The 12038-nt window shown below is 46.6% G+C and overlaps 1 protein-coding gene across 1 annotated transcript; it reads left to right on the forward strand.

Annotated features, from left to right (window-relative positions):
* Positions 1–514: 514 nt before the first annotated feature.
* CRLF3 (cytokine receptor like factor 3) lies at positions 515–11294 on the forward strand. The gene is made up of 8 exons (XM_088538011.1): positions 515–674; positions 2551–2758; positions 4531–4618; positions 5038–5215; positions 5563–5785; positions 6680–6812; positions 9955–10067; positions 10294–11294. The coding sequence occupies exons 1-8, from the start codon at positions 552–554 to the stop codon at positions 10545–10547; spliced, it is 1320 nt and encodes a 439-aa protein (XP_088394137.1). The 5' UTR covers positions 515–551; the 3' UTR covers positions 10548–11294.
* The last annotated feature ends 744 nt before the right edge of the window (positions 11295–12038 follow it).

Here is a 12038-nt window from a genome sequence, read left to right on the forward strand (position 1 = left end):
CGCGGGCCCCCGGGGCCGCTGCCGCCAGGAGCGCGAGGCGCGCGCGGGCAGAAAAGCGCGCGCGGGCGGGCGCGATTCGGGCTGCGCGCGGAAGGGGGCGGAGCCGCCGCGCGCGCCCCACGTGACCGCTCGCGCCGGCCAACGGCCGCCCGCGCCCCGCCGCCACGTGACTCGGCGCCCGCCCCTTGCCGCCTCCCGCCGCGCCGCCGGTCACGTGGCGCCGCGGCCCCGCCCCGCTCGGGCGCCCCGCCCCTCCCGGCTGTCACTTGGGTTTTCGCGCCGCGGAAGGGGGCGGGGCGCGTGACGTCACGGCGCTGCAGGATGAAGCGGGAAGGGAGGGGGAGGGGGAAGCACCGAATCCGAGAGGGGCCAAACTTCCCGGCGGGAAACGGGCGCGGGGGGCGGTCCCTCCGCGCGCGCGGCCGTTAGCGCGGCCCCGCCCCGCCCCTCCCCGCGCGTGCGCGGAGCGCGGCGCGCGGCCCCGGCAGGGGGGCGAGCCCGGCCCGCCCCCGGCCCGCCCCGCCGCGCCGGGCCTGGCGCCGCGGCTGCCCATGGAGGCCGAGGCGGAGACGCGGCTGCTCTTGCAGGAGGCGCGGGAGAGCATCGAGGCGGCGCGCAGCTACCGCCGGGAGCTGCAGCAGCGGCTGCGCGGGCTGCAGCAGGCGCGCAAGCAGGTGCGGAGCGGGGCCCGCCGCGGCTCCCCCGAGCCGCCTCCGCGCGCGCGGGGCTGCCCGGGGCCGGGCGGCGGCACCGCGGGGGAGGAGGCGCTGGGGGTGCGGAGCCCCTTCCAGTTTCCTGGGCGATGGAGCCACCGCGGAGGGAGGTCCTGCCGGGGCGCCAGGCCTGGCTCTAACGGGAGCGTCCTGCGCGTTTCCCTCCCTGCGAACGAGAGCCCAGCCAGGGCAGGCAGGGCCCCGCTCCGGGCGCCATCGCGCGCCGCCCGCGCCCCACGCAGGGGCCGGTGGCTGTGGGCCCGTGCGCCGGCTCAGCTGGTTCTGCGGCGGGAGCGTTGCCCGCTGGTTTCTCCTGCCGCTGTGGAGATGCTGATAAACCACGAGGATGTGGCGAGGGGGAGCCACGGAGGGAGCGGCCTTGCTGCCAGGGCACCCTCCACCCAAACTGTGCCTGTGCTGGGACGCGTTGGGAGCGAGCGCGGTCCCTCACCGCCCTTCTTTCAACTCGCCCTTCTTTCCTGTCCCTTGCGGAGGGAATTTCCTTACCCCCGTGTGTTGGTTTCTGTTCTCCCGCTTTCCAGCTGTGGGACTGCTCACCTTGTATTGCCCACAAAGCGGCAGCTGGGCACGGAGAACCCGAGCAACGTGAGTGTGCAGAAATGCTGCACGTCTTAGACGGGAGTTCAGGTAGAACTTTATTGTTAGGAGACTGGTGGCCGAACATGATCGCTTTAGATCCCTTATGTCACATCCTTTTCTTCTGGACCAATGGGATATGGTTTTCCGAAGCCTTTGTGCGCTCCTGTGTTTTCAGGAGAGCCGTTTCCTCTGCGCTCGGCTGGTTGCAGCTCTGGGGCCGACCTGCTGGGTTCAGACCCCCACGTAATGGGGCTCGCTGCAAGGAGTCACTTTTCTGTCCTCCTCCACCCCTATACAAAGCCAAACACTTCCTTTTTTTTTCTGAAGCACTAGAGTGGCAAGAGAAGGGAAACAGAGCTATATGGCAGCTGCAGAGGTTCATGCATATTACTTGAAGAAATTTATTTTACCTAACCAGAGAACTTCCTGTGTTGGTTGCTGCGCATCTAAAGATCTAGATACGTGTAAGGCTGCATGCGTGTTGCAGCATTTCCTTCTGTGCTTAACTTAGGTTGCTCAGGGAGATGTTTACTTTTGACTTTTGCATTAGTTCAGTGTGTTCAAATGCATTTTGTTCCCTAAAAATCACTTTCGTCAAGTTTGCAAACGCTTTAATAAACACTCGAAGAACCTTCTGCGATCTCATTGTTCCAGAATCAACACAAATCTGTTCTTCACCCTATCCTGTATTCCTGGAGCACGGACACATTCAAAGGAATCCACAGGTGGATGTTTGAAAAGGATTAAAGAGAAAGTAGCTACAGCAGGATTTAAAAAAAGCCGTGTGACAATCTGCTCGGGCAAAGTGCTTCCGGACAGAGAGAGACAAGCACTTTATCTCTCCAGTGGGGATTACCTGTATACGATGGCAGGGTAGTTTGTGAGTAGGATGACAGCAGGTGTGAAAACGGGGAAGAAAAATCAAGAGAATGTTCAGATTTTTCCGAGAAGAAAAAATCTTTAATTGAATTACAAATAACCCAACTGTCTCTAGCTCCGGCCGCAGACGTTACCTGCTTTGCATAGCTAATAGGCCTTTCCCCTTGTCCAGGCTAGTTGCTCTGCCTCCTTCCATGCTGCACGTATACTGAAATGACTGTGTTAATTTGCTAACCACCTCTGGTCTTTTTGATTCTCACCAGCAGATGCAGATAAGGTGGTTCAGAAAAATAAAAGATGTGCATGATCTTTTTTTCTTTTTTATCCTGAATTGCTCTTTCTTATTACCTCAATTTAGATCAAAGAGAGTGCAACTTTGACCAGAGATGTGCTCGAGCAACACTTTAATGATTTAAAAGGGACCCTAAGGAAGCTGCTGGATGAGCGACTGGTGTCACTGCTGCAGGAAGTAGATACTATAGAGCAAGAGAGCATCAAACCACTGGATGAATGCCAGAAGCTAATAGAGCACGGAGTCAGCACAGCTGATGAGCTGCTCCGCGAAGGTAAGACCTGGAATTAAGTCTTAGCTCTACCTTCTAGAACATCTTCTCTTGAAGACTGGAAGCTGCCTGTTATGATCAATAGATTTGGCTCATTTTGGGCAATGCCAGCTGCTACAAAGGGATTACAAGTGGGTAGACGTAGGAAAAGCACTATCAGTATTATCTCCTGCAAACGCATCTTTTTATTATTTCACTGTATGCCTAGGGTTGTTTGTACCTGTGTTAGTGTAGCTGCTTTTAAAGACAGCATCTATTTTCAGAAGAGCATCTTGCTGAAGAGCTGCACCCCAGGACCATTGAGAGGGGCCTATGTCCAGCTGCTTTAAAATAAAATAATAAAAATCTGTTGGTCTTACTAAGTTAGTAAATGAGCCTGGCAGAATTTAATCTTGGAAAGTGGGTTCCCGCTAAGACTGAATGTTCTAACATTTGTGATTGCAGTTACTCACAACTTATGGAATAGCAATTGAAGTAAAGTAAGTCTTTTTCCTATAAGTGAGGAACATGAGTATATATGCTGCTATATGGAAGAGAGTTCTCCCAAGAGATCTGAGGATAAAAACAGACGCGTAAAGGGCAGAATGTGCCTTCCTGCTGCTCAATATCTAGCCAGAAAGGAATGTCACTCTTGACTGTTTCCCCACATTGGAGAACTTCCTTGGAGCGTGTCTCAGCCATGAGTGTGTTGGCAGTTTTCTTGCGTTGTTCTCATGTCTCAACTTTAACTTTCTTTCAACACAGTCTCGGTTTTGTGCACTAAAGTGCATGGAGCAGTGAGTCTCCCATGAGCAGGAAACCTGCCAGCTTGCGCTCAGCTGGGAGCTTGGTGCTTAAAGAACAGGCTGCCTTGGAAGTGACGGTATTTGAGAATTAAGTTGTTGGTTTCTTGCTAGTACTGCAGCCTCTGGAACAGCTGGTAGTTACTTGCTATTTTACATATACAGTTGCTGAATCACAAGGTGGTGACAAAGATTGCCTGTTTCCTACAAGTTTCTGTTAGATCTCGTGAAATGCTGTCTCGCTGTGCCCTTCCCATCCCTTGGGTCACAGTTCTCGCCACAGCAGTATAAGTGTTGCGAAGTCATGTTGTTAAAGCGAGCGAAGATTACATCTGAGTCAGAGAGGAGTTAAGCCTCCATGCTCAGTACACCTCTTGCTGCCAATTATGATGTGTGTTTTTCATTAGAGATTTGTAATCCTCCACTTGGAAACAGAGACTGAGCTTGCTAATGTTGCAAATTACCATAATGTCATCAGATAGGAGAGGGAACACACATCTCTGTCAGCTGAAGTGTGAGCCATGGCTTTACATGGAAAGCTTGTGAAGAGCTTTCTCTTTATCTCCACACTTTAATGTCTAGATTGTAATAAGCAGAACAGTGGTTGAAGTTATTTTTTGGTTTTAAGTTTCAACCTTTTCATACTCTCTTCTGTGAAGGTGCCTTGTTTTCCCCCCGCCCCGTCCCTTTAAAGCATATGGAGAAAAGGATTAAGAACCCACATTCCTGGCATCTGCCCCCAGTTCTGCTGCTGTCTGAGACCTGAGGCAAACTATTACATGTGTTGTGGGTGTGTCTGCAGAAGGCTTTGAGAGTTTCAAAAGTTGCTAGATATGCTTTATATTGTTACCTATAATTTTGTTTTCTAGCGAAACTGCTGAGAATGCTGCATGTTTAATTGGTTATTCATGTCAGAACTGGTTATTCTTTGAAGTGAAGAATGCCTGTCTTGGACATTTTCTCATTAGGAATATTTTTGCCATTTGATTCCAGGAGAGAGTGCAGTCCATGCAGATGTGGGACAAGAGAATGAGAAACTATGCAGCTTTACAAAAAAAGCTTTACATATTCAGCTAGATAGGTAAGATGCTGATACACTGATCTGAGGCAGCAGCACATGGGCTATCCTTTATAGAGGATCTCTTTTCCTTTGAAATAACAGCCCTCCACTGCATTGCCATAAAAGTTTTATTTGAGGGTTTGTTGTCCTGTTTATTTGGCAATCACAGATGAAGTAACCTGGGTAAAAATATAGGTTGTTTATTTGTGAATGATGAAATCACTCCCTATGGAACACTCTGTATTTGAGAGTGCTTCCCGAGAAGGAGTCTGGCTAAGACTGAAATGCTGGATGTTTTCTGAGTCTTTTAGGTTACAACTATACATGCCGATTCCCACAGCTGTTCTTTCCTCACAAAATCTGTATAAATTCAAATGTATGGAAGACACATGAATTGTGGGAGCTGACCCCATTCAGTGTGGCAAACTTTCCTTTCTCAGCTTACCAGAAGTTCCCTCCTTGGTCGATGTGCCTTGTTTATCCGCCCAGCTGGATGACTGCCTCCTCACTATACTGAAAAATCAGATATTCCGACATGGGACTGTAGCATCCCGCCCACCTGTACAGTTAGAGGAATTCGTTGAGAAGCCTGGAGGTATATTAGTCCGATGGTGTAAGGTACGTAGAGTATCCTGGGAGAAAATCAACACAGGCTTTTGACTTAGAGATAGAAGAGAATGGGAAATCATCCTCTAGAATAATTTAAGAAAGATAATGGCAAACTTCCTTTGCTGTTAAAAATTGGCACTAAATTTCTTTTCCAAAATTTTCTTCACTTTTGGCTTCAGAATTTTATATTAGTTGGTTCAAGCTGACTTTATTTTCTGGGGCAAATTTTCTGTTCTTGAACACTAACTCTCTGAATTGCAGCCTGAATTCTACCCTAACATGTCCTATTCCATGGTGGAAAGGGGGTGGAAGGGGAAGAGCAGGGCTCCTCATTAATGTAATAAATGTTTCTCTAGGTGGACGATGACTTCGTCCCACAAGATTACAGACTGCAGTATCGGAAGAGCACTGCCAGCCACTTTGAAGACGTGTACGTGGGCTCGGAGACGGAGTTCATAGTGCTGCACATCGATCCCAACGTGGATTACCAGTTCAGAGTGTGCGCGCGCGGAGACGGGCGGCAGGAGTGGAGCCCGTGGAGCGTTCCGCAGATCGGCCACACCACCCTCGTTCCCCACGGTACCGTTTCCCTGCTAGTTGTCCTCATCCTAAGTCCGTGTCATAAGTGCAAGACTCCTCAAGGTCTATAGTTGAATGATTTTTGGAGCCTGTTTTTGCCTGATGGTGAGATTTCCCCACTTAAAATATGTGCGTGATGCATGATGCATTCTCATTCCATGCTAGAGTTTATTCTTTGCTTAATTTGCCTTTCAACTTTGTGATACGAGTGATTGTTAGTGAGCACTTCTACCAGGTAGCTCTGTCTCTGGGTTTGGAAAGTATCAATGAGAAACTTGGATATTCACCACTTTTATGGATTCATATTTTATGAAATAAATGTGGGCTGTGTTCAGAATTAGTAGTGAGGTGGGGCAGCTGTTTCTCTGCAGCTCATCTGAGCACTGAGTGCAAAGAGGAGCAGAGGATCTGAGCTGCTTCAGCTTTTGTCTGGTTCCTGTGTTAGGACTTTGCCCTTAAGGTAACAGGGTGTTGCCCTCTTCTGAGAAATGAGCTCAAAAATAAGAAATTGATGAAAAAGAAGGCAGACTTAGACAGCGCTTACAGGCCAGAACTGAAGATTTTCCTCCTGCCCCCTTGTCTCCCACTCCATCATTTTTTGATGACCTGCATTCACAGAACAAGTTTATAATTCATTTGTAAAGCTAGTTCTGTTCTTGGCTGGAGACCAAAACTTCAGTTTTATCTTCTCTTTCAAAATTTTTAAAGGCAGTAGGTTTTGTAACTGAAAATGATTAGGAAAAGAAATCTCTCCCTCAGGGAAAACAGTCTCTATTCTTAACAACTTAAGCTTCATCAGAGGTAAACCTCTTATGCAGAGAATGCAACAGACTGTTTTTTGCGCAGATAATACCCAATCTGGTTCACGTTCATCCTTTTTCTTTTTCTTTGAAGAATGGACAACCGGATTGGAGGGCTACAGTTTGAGCAGTCGAAGAAACATAGCGCTTCGGAATGACTCCCAGTCCTGCGGCGTGCTCTACTCCAAAGCTCCTACCTACTTCTGTGGGCAGACGTTGACGTTCAGGCAAGTACTTGCTGGATTGCTCTTGTCTGGTCCATCTGCTGCGAACGAAGCTTCCTTCTCTAGGCTGCTCCCTTGGAACTGTGTGCAGCCTCAGCACAGCCCCAGCCAAGGTAGCATGTCTGTCTTCCACTTCCTCATTCCGCAGGACAACACCTGATATTTTGGGAGGATATGCACCTATTTAGAACAGAAGCTAGAGAGAACGCCTGAGGGATGGCAAAAAAATAGGCCAGGCTGAGCATATGTGTGGAAAATTCAGCTTCCTTTTAGTTTTTGTAGCAGCTGTTGTGGCTAAGCAGAAGTCTGTAACCTCTGAGAAAACCAGAGTGCTGATCACACTACTGAGTGCAACTGGCATTAGAAACCACTGAGGAGAGAAAGCATCTTGTGAAAGGCAAGCTTTTAGTTTGACCCAAAATGAGACTAAATGCCTTGGCATCTCTGCTGCTTTCAGTCCCAGCCATGAGATGTTGCTGCTTCTGGGTAAGAGGAACTTCCTTGTGGATATGTCACTTGTAATTACAGACCTCAAAGACTTTGAAGCTCTATTCCATCTTTCTCTGGTTAAATAAAACCGTTCTTGCTGTACAGTAGGCAACCCTCAAAGGCAACTTAAGAGGCTTGTTTATGGCATTTTTATAATTTATTCCATAGTGTTTCATTTCTGCCTTCCTGATAATGAATTATCTTGACTTTAGACAGTTTTAATGTAAGGATGTATTCATCTGCCATGTCAGAGATGGGATAAAGGTTTCATTTGAAATCTGTTGTTAGATTTAATATCTCTTGGCTCAGAAGTGCCTGTGCAATTAAAGGCAGAACTTTGACGTTTCCCTCAGTTCTGTTTCAGACCAGTGCCTTTTATCTTCTTTTATTGGTAACACATGAAAATCTTCTGCTTTATGGTGTGGTTATGGGGACTCCTCTGCAAGAGGAGATTGTTTCAGCATGGCAAAAGCACTAACAAGCACACGTCTGCAGGAGATGTAAAAGATGAAACGTAAGACTGAAGACAACCTCAAATACAGGCCTGAGTAGCTTTCTCTTTCAAAGTGCGTGTGAGATTTTGCTGAACAGTGAGATGTAGTATTTAGTGTTTGGCTTTTTCCATCTGTTGAAACAAAAATATGTTCACAAGGGGATAAGTGGCCTCCTGAGCAAACATGAGGAAGATTCATGTTACAGATGTTCGTGAAGCAGCTTTGTAATCTTCTTGTGAAGAAGCTCCTGACAGCTCTTAGGAAATGAAGTGCATGTGATCACTCATAGATTTATTCCTCTGTGCTCTGAGACAAAGGGAAACTGCTCCATATACAGTAGTGATGGGGCACAAAGTTTTGCTCCGCAGCACTGGGAGTAGTGGGAAGGGACTCATTAAGCATCATTCCTACCATGTATTCTGCACACTTAAAAAATGGAGCCTCAGGGATCATAGAGGCTGGCAAATAAAGTTAACTTGGTAGCAAGCATCAGTCTAGTAAAGCAAAGCTTAGGAGACTTTACAGTGATGCTGTGTACTGTCCCCTGCTCTTGACGTTGAGCTGGTTATTAATTGCTGGAAAAGCAAAATAGAAGTAAGGAAGGAATGGTGACCTAAGCCAGATCTTGGCCCTCTTCTGCACGCAGGCAGAAGAGGAAAGCCACTGTCTTGAGCATTTGTTTGCCAGTTGTTTGTTCATACTGCTGGTGAAGGTTACTTACTGACAGTATTCAGCAAAAATTGGATCTATATAAATGAGCAAGTAAGTGTGGGTACAAATCAAAATGATAGAGTTGCTACACTTCAATGAATTGACCATTATGTACCTCTTGTCATTCCTGTGTCTGTACAAGCATTTATTTCCAATGCAAAGTTGATGAAAGGCTCCCTTCAGTGGGATGGAATTAATTAGTTACTGTATGCACAAGGCTTTACCTCCCAAGTTTACAGATAATAGCACTTACTAGTGACCAGGTTTAAAAAAAAAGAACATAGTACCAAAATGAATTATAAATCTCAGTTAAAGTTGTTTTGGGAAATCACTGTGGATCACTTCCACTTCTTTTTTTCCTTTGCTTAGCTTTACAACCCAAGTTTCTTTCTCTCTTAGTGACGTTTCCTGGGAGACTGAAAAACGTAATGGAGTGCAGAAGTAAAACACGGCTCCAGTTTGAGCTTCCCTGTTTGTCTTGAAAGAATTTACCCATTGTGTGCCAGTTTACTGCTCAATTTAATTTCCAGTTCTTAAAGCTTTTGCCTAGATTTTCCTGTTCTTTGCCAACAACTAAGTATCCGCACTGCTTTGTATTATGCTGTAATGAAAATGAGCAGTTTTTCTGTGCATTTTAAACCAGCTGAGCTGGTCTGTTAGTAAAACTGAGGTTCCTCTATTATTTGGGCTCTCCTGGAAGTCTTATTTAGCACCTTTGAGGAATGGCACTAAAAGAGAAAGGCCGTGGATGCAGAAGTGCACAAAGGGTGCAGCTTTCCTCAGCTGCAGAGGCCGCAGGGAACTGCATCCCAGGGTACTTGCACAATTTTCTCATTCCCTTGAGATGTCACTTCTTTCTTGCAACCAAGATCTTTGCTGCAGCAGAGAAGCCAGGCTTGTAAATGCTCTTCCATGCATGGGTTTTAATATCCAGTTGCACAAAATGGACTTATTAAAACAAAACTCCTCAGCCTTCCCCATGCCCTTAATATAGCAGAATTACAGAGAAATAAAAAAAGCTGCTTTCATATGAAGCTACCATTGAGCATGTGAATACTCATTAATGACTTGCTGCAGTTACAGTTGTCTTGCCATAGAACATGGTGTTGACCAGTAATGTTATAGATGACTACAGACTGTAGTTTTGCGGACAGTAGTTGATTCTTATATTCTAATTGGAAATCATTTCAAAAGACTCGTAATCTATAATAGTGGAGAATTCTATTAAATGTTGGTGAAAACGTGGAAGTGGCAGGTTCACCTTTTGTGCAGGTCAGTGGTTACAGCATTGCTGGCAGAGCTTCTGGAAGGGCTGGGTAGGACCTTTGGTCACTCCACAAAGATCTCCCCTCAGGGCTGCTGGAGCAGGGATGACAGGGGCTTAGTCTCTGGCTTTCATTGTACATTTTGTTTTCAAGCTTCAGGCTTTGACTTCACTTTTTGCCCAGTAGAATTGAAACGGTGGGGCAGCCAGACCGCCGGGACAGCCTCGGGGTGTGCGTGGAGCAGCAGAACGGCTACGATTCCCTGCAGCGGGACAAAGCTGTGTGCATTAGCACAAACGGTGAGTAACTGAACATCTTTCCACTTTTTCCTCAGCCCTCATCCTGCATAACTTGCATGCAACTAAAACTGCATTTTGTGTACATTCTACTTCTGCAATTAAGATATTTGGTAGGATCACAAGTCTCCTGTTCCTGCTTGCAATATTGTAACTTGCAACAACAGGGAAGCACCTGCTAGTGCATGCTGAGAGTGAGAAATAACGTTTGGTATCTTGGCTGTTTCAGGGGCAGTATTTGTAAATGGAAAAGAAATGACAAACCAGCTGCCTGCTGTCACTTCTGGATCGACGGTGACCTTTGACATGGAGGCGGTGCAGTTAGGGCCTTCCAGCAGCGAGGGCGGAAACTTCAAGCTCAGAGTAACCATTAGCTCTAACAACAGGGAAGTCGTCTTCGACTGGGTACTCGATCAGTGCTGCGGTTCTCTCTATTTTGGATGTTCGTTCTCATACCCAGGCTGGAAGGTCTTAGTGTTCTAGCAGCTCAAGTGAAGGGATTCTTGTTCTTGGTATAAAGTAATATTAAAATCTGGGGTTCCAGCTGTTTGATACGAACAATCTGTTAACAAAAACCTGTCTCTATATTACTTGAACTCCACTATATTGTACTTTCTACTGGATTCATGTGAAAAGAAGTCATTGTGAAATTTCATCTATTACTCTGGAAAAAGTTAAGCAGGCATTTGCTTAGGCAAATTAATTTAAACAGTCCATAAAGACTTTTTACTTTTTTTTTTTTTCCCCTAGACTTGATTTTTATCAGTATTTCATTGTACTCTAGTCTCAGGGTACACTTGTGTGGAATTACCTTTGCTTAATGCTGCTGTTCTGTGAAATACGCCTGTAACTTTGGGAGGGGGGAGTTAGAGGACCAAAGCTTTCTTTATACCACGCAGAGAGCCAAGTAGCCAGAGCGGTGACGTTAGGCCCTGCTTCCTTGTACGTACCCGCTGCTGCCTTAGCCGAACAGGTAGTGGGCTCTGCATGCAATAGCCATTTCTTCCACACACGGTACTGTTCCTTCCCCCAGGACAAGGATTTCTGAGCCAATGTGTCTGTTTAAAGAGGGAGCCTGTTAAATGTCTCACGGTTATGCAAGTGCCTTATTTTTCAGATATTTCTTGAACTGTATCTTATGTTGTCACTTGAAATATATTTTCTAGAGTAGTTGCATGGTAGTACTTAGATCCTCACTTTAATACCTGCCCCAGCTCTTCTTTGCTTTGGTGGCTGTTTTGGAGCAGGCCTTGCTGCTTTCAGCGGAGGGATGAGATGCAGGTGGCAGCCGTGATTCCTCACAGAGCCCTGGAGTTCTTTGCTTTCTACTCTCCAGCAAGAGGCAAATGAAGAAATGGAGGATTCTGGGCAATCCCAAGCACCATGTGCAGGATTATACCAGCAAACGCCTTGCATCCAAGTGCAGTCGTGCAGGTCACTGTGCCAAGTGCTGGGGACAGGCTGAGCTGTGAGATGTGGCACAGCCAGAAGCAGCTCAGGAGTTAGTGGAGATGGGTGTTAGTTGTGGGGTTAAGAACTCTGGCACATATTTAGCCACCAGATCGGAGCAGATAGTGCTAACTTAGCACTGTGCCCTCCATCAAGTAGCATGGGCTAAGAATTTCCTGTGAATTAGTCAACTTTTATTTTAAAAAGCTATACAACATTATACAAGTTTTGCCTTAATAGCAAATTATACTTAGAATACACTTGTGAAGTAGAGCCCTATTCCTGCTCAAAAGGTTAATTTGCAGTACTACTGGATTTAAAGACTATTTTTTAAAAGTGCTGAGGGCCTTAAAGAAGTCTTCTTACCTCAAGAGCAATAAATATATATTTTAGCATGTTCGAAAAGCAGTATTTTTATAAAACCTAGACAATCATCCTACCCTATTCCTTCAGTGTTAACACACTGCATTAGCATTCTGTGCTGGCATAAAGAACTCAAGTGGACGAGTGTCCCTGCGTCTGAAA

This window comes from Tinamus guttatus, unplaced genomic scaffold (assembly GCF_059628265.1).
Source record: "Tinamus guttatus ecotype Peru unplaced genomic scaffold, ASM5962826v1 Tinamus_guttatus_pri_ptg000045l, whole genome shotgun sequence".
NCBI lineage: Eukaryota > Metazoa > Chordata > Aves > Tinamiformes > Tinamidae > Tinamus > Tinamus guttatus.